This window comes from Sebastes fasciatus, chromosome 8 (genome assembly GCF_043250625.1).
Source record: "Sebastes fasciatus isolate fSebFas1 chromosome 8, fSebFas1.pri, whole genome shotgun sequence".
NCBI classification, from domain to species: domain Eukaryota; kingdom Metazoa; phylum Chordata; class Actinopteri; order Perciformes; family Sebastidae; genus Sebastes; species Sebastes fasciatus.
In genome coordinates, this window is record NC_133802.1 from 33,901,307 (window position 1) to 33,916,922 (window position 15,616).

Consider the following 15,616-nt stretch of genomic DNA (forward strand, 5'->3'; position numbering starts at 1 on the left):
AAAATGAACCGCAGCGACACACAGATGAGCATCACGAAGGTAAAACCTGAGATACCACAGATTTGTTCTGTTTGCATATTAAATTCTGACACTGGTGGGATATATTTCCTTTGCACAGGAAGGAACAATTTGAAAATGAAGAGGAAAACTTAACCTTAACCCTGCACACATTTCACTGGGATCAATACAACATGAGTTTGTTAGTGTTTAAAACTGAAAACAGTGACCTCTTGCTGCCAACATGCAGAAGTTACCTTGTGCAGCTGGGTTAGGGTTAGACATTAGAGACAATAGAGTACACCAGCCCTCTTCTATATCTGAGAGCACCATAATGGAGCGGTGTATGTGGCCGAGTTTACCTTCAGTGGGGACTTGGACGGAAACGCAGCCTGCCGGGGACCACAGGTAGAGTTTGGCGTTGCCCGTGCACAGCGCCAGCCGGGGGCGTCGGGGGTCCCACTGGAAGCAACGCACGGCCGACGTCTGCTCGAGCCCGGCCACCAGGCTCATCTTCTGCATGTCCCACACCCAGACAACGCTGGCCATGTTGTCTACGGTCAGAGAAACACAGATGACGTTAATGCGAGATGCATTTGGTAAATTATTTCAGAAATAGATGTTACCAATTATTTTGAGATTTTAAATTGCAATGTCAGAACAAAAGAATATCCATAAAACCCTACTTTCCATTTATTAGCATTTTTAAGACTTTTTTTAATAGCAATTAAGGTCTTACTCTTAGATTAATTAATTCAATGCCTTTTAAGACTTTTTAAGGATCTGCAGGAAGCTGTGAAGTTTTACCGTTCTTGGTGGCTAGATAGCGACTGTCTGAGCTGAATGCCAACGTAGAGACACCGATCTTGGGGTTGGCTCGGTCTGGGTCTGGTTTGACTACAGGAACCTGGACTGGCAGCGGGCAGATCTCGTCTGGAGAAGTCACAACACAACAAGTGAGAGTCAGTTAATTGATAAAGTTGTTTACTTGACCTCAGTAGTTTGAATCAAATACTGCTTTCAGAATATTGTTTTTAAAAGCGAACATACATTTGCTCTGGGTGTTGAAGAGGGTGGTGCCAGCTGTGATGTTGTGTAGCGACAGGTCATCACTGCCAACAGCTGGCCTTTTCTCCACTTCCTTATACACAACCTGGAAACACAACAAACTGTTAATAATTGAACTGCAATGTCTGCAAGGCTCATCATGAAGGCTGGAAAATACTCACCGCTTTTGTGTTGTTGATGGTTGATAGGTGCTCAAACTGTGCGATTTTCTTCCACGTGACATGATTGAGGATGCGCACCTGACATGAGAATAATAAAGTCTTGTCATTTACTTTCTACTGATATTAATAACACGACAAATCATAGTCCAGACACAAACACATTTGACTAGGGCTGTCGATCGATTACATTTTTAATCGCATGATTGTCCATAGTTAATCATGATGAATCACACCGTTCTAAATGTACCTTAAAGGGAGATTTGTCAAGTATTTAATACTCTTATAAACATGGGAGTGGACAAATATGCTGCTTTATGAAAAGGTACGTATATATTTATTATTGGAAATCAATGAACAACACAAAACAATGACAGATATTGTCCAGAAACCCTCACAGGTACTACATTTAGCATAAAACATATGCTCAAATCATAACATGGGAAACTGCAGCCCAACAGGCAACAACAGCTGTCAGTGTGTCAGTGTGCTGACTTGACTATGACTTGACCCAAACTGCATGTGATTATCATAAAGTGTGCATGTCTGTAAAGGGGAGACTCGTGGGTACCCATAGAACCCATTTACATTCACTGATCTGGAGGTCAGAGGTCAAGGGACCCCTTTGAAAATGGCCATGACATGAAAATTTAGCATAAGTTTGGAGCGTTATTTAACCTCCTTCACGACAAGCTAGTATGACATGGTTGGTACCGATGGATTCATCAGGTTCTCTAGTTTCATATGATACCAGTATCTTCACTCTAGCTTAAAAATAGAGCCACTACAACCTAAAAATTGCGTTAATGCGTTAAAACAAATTTGTGTTATCGCGTTAACTTTTACAGCCCTACATCTGACACTTTAATTTATATGATTCTTTATCTGAACAAATGAATGAATCATTTCTTAAAAGAGGATTTTACACATAAAAGTCTGATTACAGGTCACAACTTCATATCTGAAACAAGTTGTGTAAAGCCTTTTGTGGCTCAAGACAGAGCTGTGCAAAGTCTGATAAAAAAATGCCTCAAGTGATGTCACTTAAGTCAGCATCGGTTGAAGCTGAAGACTACAAGTTTGAAAATGAAAAAAAAAAAACTGCTCGGGACTAGCAGCTCGAGGCGAAGTTAGCCGCTACTAGCCTAACACATCTGAATCTGACTGAACTGTTGCCAGTCGAGTTGCATTGTGGGTAATGTAGGCGACCAGTTTTGACAAAGAAGAAGAATGAGCAAAATAGAAACAATCCTTTCTTTTAAAACTGTCCATCGTGAGGATGATGATGTTAGAGAAGTGCGATGCCGAATCAGTGGAGTACTCTTTTTAACACGTGTCTTTACAATAATGATCTGTAGTTACGTTGTGTCAAGCTATAATGAAATATCTTCGTCCGTACCTTTTCATCATAGCTGCCGATGGCCAGCAACTGGCTGCTGGGGCTCCAGGTCACAGACTTGACACCCAGCGACCACTCGTAGGCGCTGTAGGTCGACAGCAACCGGCCGTCCAAAGAATACAGCAACACCTTGTACTGTGGGGATGAAACACACACACATGTTGTGTTCATGCCCCTGCTAGGCTTGGTCAATTGTACTTTGAATACACAATACAATCAGTCTGCCTCACCATAACAGGTGATTCAAAACTCAAAATGACTCACCTCCAGACAGCTATCCCACACTGCCAGCACACAGCCGTTGGGAGACCACTCCAACCCTGCCAGGTCCTGTGTCTCAGTCTCAAAATGCTGTGGCAGAGTTAAATCAAATTAATTTACTGAAAACAACACATGTACATTTCTTTGTGTTTTGATGTTGTCAAGCTCAAATAAAAATGTGTCTATGAATACATGACACTTTCGAGGAATGAATATTTGGAGTTTATGTAGCAGTGGAGTAAATCATACTCTAATGCAAATCATGTTGGAGATGTTTTACTAAATGATATTCATCACAGGCAGATACCGTTCATCTTTTAAGGTCACCTACATTTAGATTCCTTCTTCTGTTGCTTTCTAAAATGTCAAGTGTATAATCGTGGTCATAAAACCTGTCCTACTTACCCGGAGTAAGTGCCAGTCTTCACACACAAATACACTGACGTAGTCTTTGCAGTCACGGCGTTCAGCCAAGGCCATGTAGCAGCCATCTCTGCTGAAATCTATACCTGTGGGAGGAAGCTATAATTAAGTTACGGCATATAATCACGAGTATGATAAAGATCTTACGATGACACCGTAACACCTCTGAAATATAGCATTAGTTAGGTTTAAAGGTACAGTGGATTCGGTGACAACTGAGTACCCCTCCGCTCACTCCTCCCTCTCCAAGACTGCAGTAACGTAAACCGCTGAGTGCTAAGGCGTGGTAACGCTGTTCGCCTCGCTCAGAGGTCATCCTCACCATAACAACACTACTTTAGGAGCAACGGAAGTCAGACGGCGGCTGTCGGTACCACGGTTTTGCACTCTGCAGCTCACGTTACCGCAGTTTCATAAGCGTCTCGGAGAACTAGGGTGGCCTTCAGGTAACGTAGAAACGCAAAAGGCTCTCTCTAGAGTCAGAGTTTGGTTTGTCTGTTCTGGGCTACTGTAGAAACATGGAGGAGCAACATGGTGGACTCCATGAGGAGGACCTGCTCCCTATGTAGATATGAAAGGCTCATTCTAAAATAACACTAATGAAAACAGTTATATTTCATTTCTGCCAATAGATCCCCTGAACCGTCACACACGGTTCCTTTAACACTTACACAGGACAAGTTAGGAGAGTAAAGTCCTTGAAGATTACTTATCAAGCAACCATAAAGGTTTTATTATTTAGTTTTTGGCCACATAATTCATAACATTCATAAAAGTTGATTTCTCAGGGGAGGTTCAGTAACAGCAGCAGCAGCAAGGAATAAATAGGAAGGAAGGAGGTTAAATAACGCTCCAAACTTACGCTACATTTTGGCGAGGAAAAACTGTCATGTCCATTTTCAAAGGGGTCCCTTGACCTCTGACCTCCAGATGTGTGAATGTAAATGGGTTCTATGGGTACCCACGAGTCTCCCCTTTACAGACATGCACACTTTATGATAATCACATGCAGTTTGGGGCAAGTCATAGTCAAGTCAGCACACTGACACACTGACAGCTGTTGTTGCCTGTTGGGCTGCAGTTTGCCATGTTATGATTGAGCATATTGTTTTATGCTAAATGCAGTACCTGTGAGGGTTTCTGGATCAATATCTGTCATTGATTTGTGTTGTTAATTGATTTCCAATGATAAATATATACATATATTTGCATAAAGCAGCATATTTGTCCACTCCCATGTTGATAAGAGGATTAAATACTTGACAAATCTCCCTTTAAGGTACATTTTGAACAAAAAATGTGTGATTAAATATTTTAATCGATTGACAGCCCTAAATATAATACATAATATAATTCATTTTTGGTAAACTGATTAACTGAGTCAAGGAATGTAAGCTATGCTCCAACATACAGGTACTAATAGATCATTAATGTTTATGTGCTGTGTTTTCAGTGTTGTTTCCCGGTTGACACGCCCCAAATCATAACTGTTATCAAAAGGATCTCCTGCACATGGTCCTGATAAGTATTTCTAGTAATGATTGATCAGCAGAAGACACTATTTAAGGCCGGGGATTAACACAGGAACCACAAAGTAGAACTGCATACATAGACTGCCACTTTGAAAATGGAGACGACGGCGTGTTTTCCACTGTTGCTGCTGATCTGCTCTCTCTCCACGGCTCAGCTTCAGACAGAGTCTGACAACGACATTATTCCACAAGGAAAGCAAACTGAATCTCAGGGAAGAGAACCAACAAATGCCTCTCACCACCAACAGACCTGCACACAAGACATCAATGCTGTGCTGAGAGAGATGAGCGCCGCGTTGGGAGAACAGAGGGTGGAGACGAGGCACTTACAGAGAGAAAATGAAGGTACAGTAGGATGTACGGTAGTGAGGGAAGTCATAGCAGTAAGAGCCACTGCTTTGTTACAGGAGCTTTTATAATAGCATGTCATAGACGTTCATACACAGAGGACAGAAAGGTTTGCAGAGAACGTGTCTTATCATTGAATCTTTTTTTGTTTTAGCACAAGCAGCTAAACTGAGAGAACTGGAGATGCAAAAGACTGAGGTGGACAAGCTGAAGCAACAACTACAAGGTATATGTTTATATTGAGCAATGATGAATAGTTATATGTAGGGCAGTCAAAGTTAACGCGTTAAGGCAAATTCATTTTAGTTTTATAAAGTTAGTAAAGCAATGTTTAAGTCCAGACTGATGTTATCTTACACATAAAAGAATGATGTCAGTCACTTCCACACAGTGAGGCATATAGTTTATTAATCAAACACTGGTATCTGATCGGTTCTCGGTATCGGCTGATACCCAAAGCCCAGGTATCGGTATCAGGACTGAAAAAGTCGGCTTGGTGCATCCCTAGTTTTGCTGCGTCTGTACTAAATTGATTTGAAATGATATTGATAGGTAACCTTCCACATTACACATTTAAACTGCTGTTGTCACAGACGTTGATGAGATTACAAGCTCCATTTTCAGTTGAGAAGCTCTACACTTGTCATATTATGACTTTATGATTTAGCACTTGTGTTTGGTTTTGGGAGAGACTTGTTAATGTCAGTAAGGCAAAGAACGTGTCTTATCATTGAATCTATTTTTTGTTTTTAGCACAGGCTGCTAAACTGAGAGAACTGGAGATGCAAAAGACTGAAGTGGACAAGCTGAAGCAACAACTACAAGGTATATGTTTATTTTGGGTAGTGATGAATAGTATGTTATTATTATATGTAGGGCTGTCGAAGTTAACGCGTTAACGCAAATTAATTTTAGTTTTACAAAGTTAGTTACTCAGTCACTTCCAAACAGTGAGGTATACAGATTATTAATTAAACACTGGTATCTGATCGGTACTCGGTATCGGCTGATACCCAAAGCCCAGGTATCGGCATCAGGACTGAAAAAGTCGGCTTGGTGCATCCCTAGTTTTGCTGCGTCTGTACTAATTTGATTTGAAATGAGCAACTTTATGCTGAATCGTTTTTTTGAGATTTCTGTAATTTTGCTTTTTAAAGGTTTGATAGGTAACCTTCCACATTACACATTTAAACTGCTGTTGTCACAGACGTTGATGAGATTACAAGCTCCATTTTCAGTTGAGAAGCTCTACACTTGTCATATTATGACTTTATGATTTAGTACTTGTGTTTGGTTTTGGGAGAGACTTGTTGATGTCAGTAAGGCAAAGAACATGTCTTATCATTGAATCTTTTTTTTAGCACAGGCAGCTAAACTGGAGATGCAAAAGACTGAGGCGGACAAGCTGAAGCAACAACTACAAGGTATATGTTTATATTGAGCAATGATGAATAGTATGTTATTATTATATGTAGGGCATTTGTACCAACCATGTCATTCTAGCTTGTCATGAAGGAGGTTAAATAACGCTCCAAACTTGCGCTGAATTTTGGCGAGGAAAAACTGGCATGGCTATTTTGAAAGGGGTCCCTTGACCTCTGACCTCCAGATATGTGAATGTAAATGGGTTCTATGGTTACCCACGAGTCTCCCCTTTACAGATATGCCCACTTTATGATAATCACATGCAGTTTGGGGGTCATAGTCAAGTCAGCACACTGACACACTGACAGCTGTTGTTGCCTGTTGGGCTGCAGTTTCCCATGTTATGATTTGAGCGTATTGTTTTATGCTAAATGCAGTACCTGTGAGGGTTTATGGACAATATCTGTCATTGTTTTGTGTTGTTAATTGATTTCCAATAATAAATATATACATACATTTGCATAAAGCAGCATATTTGTCCACTCCCATGTTGATAAGAGTATTAAATACTTGACAAATCTCCCTTTAAGGTACATTTTGAACAGATAAAAAAATGTGTGATTAACTTGTGATTAATTGTGATTAACTATGGACAATCATGGGATTCAATATTTAATCGATTGACAGCCCTAGTTATGTCAAAATTGCATATTAGAGACAATAAGAGAACACTAAAAGACTTTTTCCTACATATATTTACAAGGGATTTTCACACACACTAATCAAAACAGTGACGATGAAATACTTTTAACGGTCAAAGATTGTTTTCATTAGAGACAATCATTTATTTCACATTGCTAAATTTTTGATGAATTTCAGCACAGGCAGCAGAGCTGATCTCCATGAGAGCCAGGACAAATGTCACAGAAAACCAGGTGGAGGCTCTGAAGAGAGATGGAGAAGGTAAGACTCACAACTAAATTAGCAATTTAGTATTTGAACAGTTTCGTTCTTATGATATTAACATAATTTATAGCCCTATATAGAATGGTGACAAGCACGATTATACTCAGAATAATGAAGTGACTGAAGTTAGAAACAAGCTCATTACTGTAACCATCACATTGCTGCAACATCATCCTCTTTAAAACGAGTATGTTTCTCTGTCTCTCAGTCAAACAGGTGGCTTTCTCAGCCTCTCTGTTGGCTTCAGGCTCAGGAACTGTTGGACCATTTAACACACACACTACTCTGGTCTTCAGATACGTCGTCACAAACATCGGAAATGCCTACAACCCAAACACAGGTACTTGAATTCACAAATTTAAATTTCTATCTTGCCTTTTTGTCTATGTTGCCTCCAACTAGATCATCAACAGATGATTCTCAGGTTACATTCACTGACAAAAACTCTCCCACAGGTTTTTTCATTGCACCAGTAAGAGGAGCCTACCACTTTGAGCTCTACATAGGTGCACATGGAAGTGCTTCACATGCTTCAGGTGCTGTGTTGGTCAAGAACGGAGAGCATATTTTTATTGCATGGGAGCATCAGACATCCGGCTACGGCAGCTCTGCTAATGGTGCCACACTGCTTCTAGAGGTCGGAGATGTTGTGTTTTTGCGTCAGTGGGTTAACACAAGAATATTTGACAATGAAAACCACCATAGCACCTTCAGTGGCCATCTGCTTTTCACCATTTAAATGGGAAACAGTCCTTCTTCAGCTATACAATAGCCGTGCACACACTGCAGCAGCGTATCAGTACTTGTTGATAACAATATCAGATGTGATTTGAGATTCATCGCGATTAACTATGGACATTCATACGATTGACATCGTTCAACACAAATACAATAACACCCCAAAAACGTATTTTCAACTTTGATCAAAACAACAACAAAAAAGCCAATTGTCTGTTCTGATAACTGAATATGTGACCTCGTTACCTCGTGGCTCCCTGTTTATTCAATTCAATGGGATTCTCTGATGGTACGTGTCGACAGGCTCCGTCCATTCCACGCTTCCCATTCATTGTCTATGTAAGCAGCCGTGCAATGCATTCTGGTAGCGTGGCGTCGCGATTCGAGAAACGGAGCGTCACGACGCCCGCTCCTTATTTGCATAAAGTTGAGGGTTAGTCTACTTTATGCAAATGAGGGGCGTCCGACGCGCCTCGCCACCTCTCGAAACTCCCGAGAAACTTTTAAAATAAACATCGTCGATGCAAAATAAAGACAGATTCATCAGCTGCGTGGATCATTTCTCGCCTCAAATGTTTTCAGAAACACATTTCGGTGAACTATTTTCGTGAAATAAGAGAAGAAAGTTTCCAAACGAGCCTCCATACTGTTTCCGGTTTGAAAGCTGGGAGCAGCAGCCCACGGAGGGAAAGCGTTCGTCCAATCAGGAGCCTAGTGCCTTATTTCTAGTGACAGCCTACCAAGCCTCCAATGCTGGGAAGCGGCGCGTCCCCTCGTGATAAAAAACGCCCCTGTGGACATGTACCATCACACTTTGGCACTATCAGGTCGGTGGTATGCGACTATCATGGCCGTATTATTTATATGACGGTTTAGGGGGATACGCGGGTCGCAGAGGGACATAGTATTGCATGCGGAAAATGGGGAGAGTCATGAACAATCATTTTTCCCCCAAGCTGCTGACAGGCCTGTTATGAAGAGCATGCCCCATTTACTGAAGAGGGACACAGCTGTCAGCAAAGAGGACCATAGTTTGGCCTCATACCCAGGGTCGCACCACAAGGTAAAAGAACGGCATGTGATTCATGGGGCATGCTGAGGCACTCAGACCACTGGCCCTGCCCTCAGGTACTCCTGGTAATACACACACACACACACACACACACACACACACACATACACACATACACACACACACACACACACACACACACACACACACACACACACACACACACACACACACACACACACACACACACACACACACATACATACATACACACACACACACACACACATACATACATACACACATACACCAGAAAATAAATAAAACAATATCATTCTCATACTGACCTTTCTGACATGCTTTGGGATACTTGATGTAAGACACAGCTTTGGTGCACAGGGACCAGACGGTGACTCTCAGCTGTCAAGGCACCGGAGGAAAGAGAGGAAAAATCACTGTGGATTATCTCGCCAAGTGAAAGTACGACAAGCGCACCATACCGCCAGGCATAAATACACACGAGTTAGTGCAGAGAAACACTGGACTTTGAAGCCGATACATACACATTGACAATGATTAAGAGTTTAATATATCAACCAATAATCATTTTTTAACAAAGACACATAACACAAGCATCCTTTCACTGGGGTTGTTAAATAAGTGGGACCAAGATTTGTACTGAGTTGGACATTTTACGATTACAAATCAACTTTTCAGTGCTCTCTAGTGGACAAACTGTGTTGCATTACACAAACATATCATCCTCACAACAGTCTCTCTCTCTAATGCCTCAAACCCAGAGGTGACTGGGTTTTCTGTTGCTGCTCCCGGGCTCTGCTAAAGCCTCCCGTCCCACATTAAGTCCTGTTCCACCATCGGCAATTTTAAGTCAAATTTAAAGACCCCCCTTTCCTCATTTGTTTTTAGTTCAGTCTGATGCTGCCCCTCGGCTTCTGTCAATTCCCCTCTTAGCTTATTTCTAATGTCTGTTGTTCTTTTATTGTATTATATTATGTATTATTGCCTCTTTATGCACCTTTCTATGTCTGTAATCATGTAAACCTGTATTGAGGCAGTTCCTAACCCATCCGCCTCTACTGGAAAGCACCTTGGGTTAACTAACTCCTGTTGTTTTTAAATGTGCTATATAAATAAACTGACTTGACATCATCTCCGTGATTTTTGTCTGTAACTTCTTGTCACTTGCCAGCAGACTTACACAGTGATAGTGAATTAGCGATATCTGTGATGAGCTAAAATTGGACAATAATGCCGATAAATCTGTTGGGTTCTACTCAAAAACACGACATGTAAGATAAAAACATCTTGAATTAGGGATGGGGTTTTGAAGCAAACAAGTGGTTTTACAAGCCACTTTCAGAAAAACTGCATGACCATTTGGACCAGATACCCTCTCTACGAAAGGGCTGTACACATGCTGCATCTTTTGCACGCTCAAATCCATTGTTGTCAATGTAGACGCACGGCAGGCGCGATCAAACGCGGGGAGCGACAACGCCACGACGCGCAAGAGTTCACAAACGCCTATTTTTCAGGGGTTCATGCTCCAAGACAAAAATAGTTCAACTTTTGTAACGCTGCAGCACGCACCGCATGTCATGTGACGAGGAACAACCAATCACAGCCGGCAGGTATTTTTCCTTTCTTCTGTAAATATCAGTCTACAGTAAATATGGAGGAGTAGTTGATCATTTTAGTGCAGGACTACCCAGAGCTTTACCATCTGTCCCACGGACTACTTTACTTGCTTCACCCTTTCCATCACAGAACGTCACAACATCCAGCTGAAAGGTCGACCGCCAGATTGATACCAAAAAATTGAGCGGTAATGTTACAATGAGAGATTTACGGTGCTGAAAATCCATTTATCTTTGTTTTGACTTTGTTTAGTTTAGTCAGTGAGGCTTTTACTGCTGAATTAGCGCAACTTCTTCATCATCATTGCAGCACGCAGGTTTCGGTTGCTTGCCAAGCACCTTGGATAAAAGGATGAAAGCGACACAGCTGGCGTTTTCCATGAGTTTTTTTTAAACGTGGCATGTGTACGGCCCCCTAGACTTGAGTCTATAAGAGATCACTTCGACCACTAGTCTGCGGTAAAACAATCTTAACTGAGCCACTAGCCTAATGAGGCCTCCAAGTGTTCCTCTACACCCAAAGACTTGGGCCGATCCAGACTACAGTCCAGGCTAGCGTGGTCCATCATGCCCTTTAACGGCTGTGGACAGAGCACCTTACGTCTTTGAAGAGGTTTATGATAAATCTCTGTGAGGGATATGAGACACTGACATGGAATCCATCCATCACTAGATGCCCTGTGGGGCCCTGAGAGAGTGAGAAGTGTATTACTTCCACAGGGAATGAACATTATGTTTAAGGGTTGCCGTCACTGAGATGGATGTAACGAGATTATAACGATTAAATTAGGACTTGTTTTGAAATTAACACATCCAAAACATCTCGACACGTATAGGACCCGGCGTCCACTGATGTAACGTTAGACAAGTGTGACAAATTAACAGCAAGCTGCAGAGCCAGCAGGTTGAGCACATTCCCACAAATGAGAAGCAGTGCCAAAGAATAACTATCTGGCCACAAGCAGGCATAACAAAGAGACCACAGTGTGCTAATGCTAAGTTTTGACAGCAGCCACTCAAATACCCGCCAGTCTCACTTCAACAAGATTGATGCCAACACAAGCAGGTGGCACTCAGCCAACAGGGCAGCGTATTTTGACTCAAGGACCAGTATGATATGTGGTATCTTGCCCTTCAAGAAACAAGGAGTGCATGACAGCCTTAAGGACACTGTTAGAGAAGCTGTGGTCTGTACTACTGAACAGTTGCCTGGGTGTTAACTAAGATGTTCAGAGAGAAAGCTGCAAACCCACTGTTAACAATAACAGGACAAGAGCCACAATTACATTTATATGACACATAGGAGTATACATCTGCATTCATTTCCTACAGGCCACTGTGTTGTTGGCAGTTCTGTAGTTTGACATGCAGTAGTTCAATAGTTGAGCTGCACAACAAAGATTTGTCTTGTTTGGTTCACTCCTCTCTTAAACACAACTAGAGATGCAAAGATTAATCAATTAGTTGGCAACTATTTAATTAATTGCCAACAATTCTGATTATCTTTTATTGGAGTAATTTTTTAATAAAAAAAAAAAAAAGGTCCAAATTCTCTGATTCCAGCTTCTTAAATGTGAATATCTGAGTTGTGGACAAAACAAGACATTTTGAGGACGTCATCTTCGGCTTTGGAAACACTTAGGGATGCACCGCTACCGATACCAGTATCGGGTATCGGGTCCGATACTGTGCTCATGTACTCGTACTCGTACTCGCAAAACGGCTCCGATAACACTTTACGGTGGTTCGCCCGACCCTGCTGGGCTCGGATCCCACCTCAGCCGGCACGCCGGCCCTCACTTTCACTGCGCCACAGGGTTTTGCTTGCACCCTTTGACTTGCGCATGCAATAGACTCGTTGGTCCGTGTTTCAAGACGGGTCGGGTGGGTTGCCGACATCACCGCAGACCCCTGGCGCCTTTTACGTGGGCCAAGCCCTGATCTGGCGGCACGATGCGGTTGGGGCGCACTCAGGACAGTCCGCCCCTTTGTCCACGGTGAGGCGAGGTCCGGGCGGGGAGCGCTGAAAAGCTGCAGCCGCGAGCCACCTTCGCCCCGAGCCTTTCCAAGCCGACCTAGAGCCGGTCGCGTCGCACCGCCTCGTATGCGGGACTCCCCAGCCTGCCGTATGTCGCTCACACCCTCCAGCTGGCTGTTAACGAGGGTCTTTTGGCTCAGAGAAGTACTCGTATCGGTACTCGGTATCGGTACTCGGTATCGCGAGTACCCAAAATGTAAGTACTTGTACTTGTACTCGGTGATATCGGTGCATCCCTAGAAACACTGATCCACATTTTTCATAATTTTCGGACATTTCATAGCCCAAATAACTAATCGATTAATCGAGAAAATAATCTACGGATTAATCGACAATGAAAATAATTGTTATTTACAGCCCTAGACACAACATATGACAGTAGTCATTACTAACAGTCCAAATATCAAGGGCATAAAAGCACAATACTGCAACATTAAGGGTGTTAAATGCATGGCACTCCTTTACAGCTTACAGTAAGCCAATATAATGTGGGTGCATAAAGCCCCGTCTGATCATGCTTTGAATGTTTAAAGATGTGAAACTGTAGATCTAAAACTAGTTATATACGCTAGCCAGGAAGACTGTTAAACACATTCCTTTTCTCACAGGGAAAACAAATAAAGTCACCTCAACAGAAATTACAAATTACAGGTTGAACAAAAAATGTAATTACAATTTTAGCCACAATGTTATCCTCAAAAAAACGCACACACTATACTATCATACTCTACTGTTGAGTACTGTGTATTCTTGTGCAATTGAAGCTTGTAACAGCAAGATATTCTGAGAGAACCCTGTATATATATACACACATCAAAAATAAAAATCCTAAATGATTCTCAAAAACAAATTAAAAATTTAAGCCTAACCTTAATGCTGTATTTTGCATTTGAGAATGTGCGGAGCTAAAACTACTGAAGTGACGGGGCTTTCACCATAGAGTCCAGACAGACATTTGAACTGGGCCAAGTCTGTCACCTAACTGGGCTGACGTGTCGACCCTCCTGTTTGGTCAGGACATCCAGCTGTGTGGACCCTGTAATAACACCTCACTGCACGCTTCCTGGACATCCCCTCAGACATGGTGCCATGGCAACCGATGTCAACACTGCTCAAACACAAACACACTTGGCACTTCTTAGATGCCTTGAACCCACCACATAGGGGATGCGGGAAGATCAAGACCCCGAAAGGCAGTGTAACTTTAAACTGGGTGGAGGAAGGGTAGCATGAAGAAAATAGGTGGGAAATGCTTTTCCATGTGGGGTGGTACGCAATAAGATCCTTAGTTGGTAAAGCTACACTTTAGATGGAGTATCCTCGCCAAAGGTGAACTTGGGGATGGGGGGCTAAGGACTTGAGGGTGGCGTGAAAAAGCAAAACTCAACTACAACAGCTGCTGTTTTTCCATCAGAGATGGAGAAATTCACGTCTGTGCCGGGGTTAGCATAACTGCAACTGGTGATCAGTTACGGCTGTAATTACAGACAAGTGCATTTTAGCACCGGTTCGATCACTACATGTACGTGGATTCCTCATTAGGAGATGCTTCCTAATGTTGCGTTCACACCAAGAGTGAAGCAAATTATCGCCCCGCTTTACTCGCACGAGTTGGACCGCCTGTTATCATTTGTGTTAATTTGCATTACTCGCTCTAGAGGAAGGGGCTCGTCTCCATAGATACCAACAACTTTTCTTTTTCGCCATTTCCTCCATCAACCATGGAAGAAATAACCACTGTTGCTGCTTCGTACATGTTGTGGAAGTCACAGATATGTCGGAAAAACCAAACGCCGTCGTGTCTGGGTTCATAACATCCCCCGGCGGCGAGCTGTATTCACATACAGTGCCATTGCACTGACTGTATCGAGCAAGCCACATGTCGCTCCTGCGGTATGAACCCAAAACAAACAGATTGTGCTGTGATTTAATTGTAGTAAACAGATCAAAATTATGCCGAAATAACTACATAATAATGTTGATTTGTAAAAAGTCTGAATTCGTGCTTTGTCAAGTCTGTCCGCAAGACGACGAGCTAACAACTTTTAAAATGCTTGTTTTCTGAATGGAGTTCAGATCAATCAGTGCCAGGCTATGCTAACATCGTAGCAGCTCCATCAACACTAAACATAATGTCATCTAAGCATAAATATGGCAGCAACATTGTAGTAAACGGATCAAAATGATGCTGAAATAACAACACAATGATGTTGATTTGTAAAAAGTATGAATTCATGCTTTGTCAAGTCTGTCTGCAAGATGACAATCAAACAACTCTTAAATTGTTTTCTGAATGGAGTTTGGATGGATCAGTGCCAGGTTATGCTAACATCGTAGCTGCTCCATCAACACTCAAGATAAAGTCATCTAGGCATAAATACGGCAGCGACGTTGTTGTTTCTACCATAGAGAGTCTGTGGTTTCTACATTTATACACAGAGTTTGGTCTGGTCTCTGTACTAATATGAGGTACTATCGTAGCTCTGGGTGAACACAGACAGCTACAATATTTTTTCCTCCATTTCTGATTCAACAACGTCAGGACGTCAGGACGTCAGGACGTCAGGGACGTCAGGGACGTCAGGACGTCAGGGACGTCAGGACGTCAGGGACGTCCTGACGTCCCGACAGGACGTCAGTGACGTCAGGACGT

General features: G+C 42.4%; 2 protein-coding genes across 12 annotated transcripts in view; one reads left to right on the forward strand and one right to left on the reverse strand.

Moving 5' to 3' along the window:
- Positions 1-15,616, reverse strand: part of wrap73 (WD repeat containing, antisense to TP73) — a 35,408-nt gene that overhangs the window by 1,712 nt on the left and 18,080 nt on the right. Inside the window, exons 5-12 of the mRNA XM_074642597.1 lie at positions 9,615-9,687; positions 3,289-3,392; positions 2,887-2,973; positions 2,623-2,757; positions 1,227-1,304; positions 1,048-1,150; positions 805-930; positions 360-551 (exon numbers count right to left, since the gene is read on the reverse strand). Of these exons, the coding sequence (XP_074498698.1) occupies positions 360-551; positions 805-930; positions 1,048-1,150; positions 1,227-1,304; positions 2,623-2,757; positions 2,887-2,973; positions 3,289-3,392; positions 9,615-9,687 (898 nt within the window). The remainder of the gene's footprint in view (positions 1-359; positions 552-804; positions 931-1,047; positions 1,151-1,226; positions 1,305-2,622; positions 2,758-2,886; positions 2,974-3,288; positions 3,393-9,614; positions 9,688-15,616) is intronic.
- Positions 4,744-10,437, forward strand: LOC141771999 (complement C1q-like protein 2). 11 transcript variants are annotated; one of them, XR_012594807.1, is made up of 8 exons: positions 4,745-5,183; positions 5,341-5,412; positions 5,940-6,011; positions 6,548-6,610; positions 7,431-7,514; positions 7,726-7,857; positions 7,973-9,439; positions 9,568-10,437. XR_012594807.1 is itself a non-coding variant. In XM_074642600.1 (7 exons), exons 1-7 carry the CDS (start codon positions 4,934-4,936, stop codon positions 8,254-8,256), a joined length of 948 nt encoding a protein of 315 aa, XP_074498701.1. In that variant the 5' UTR covers positions 4,744-4,933; the 3' UTR covers positions 8,257-9,524. The 11 variants fall into 11 exon arrangements, 10 of the variants coding, with proteins under 10 accessions (XP_074498701.1, XP_074498699.1, XP_074498700.1 ...); XM_074642600.1 differs by lacking the exon at positions 9,568-10,437 and having other exon boundaries at positions 4,744-5,183; positions 5,350-5,412; positions 7,973-9,524; XM_074642598.1 differs by lacking the exon at positions 9,568-10,437 and having other exon boundaries at positions 7,973-9,524.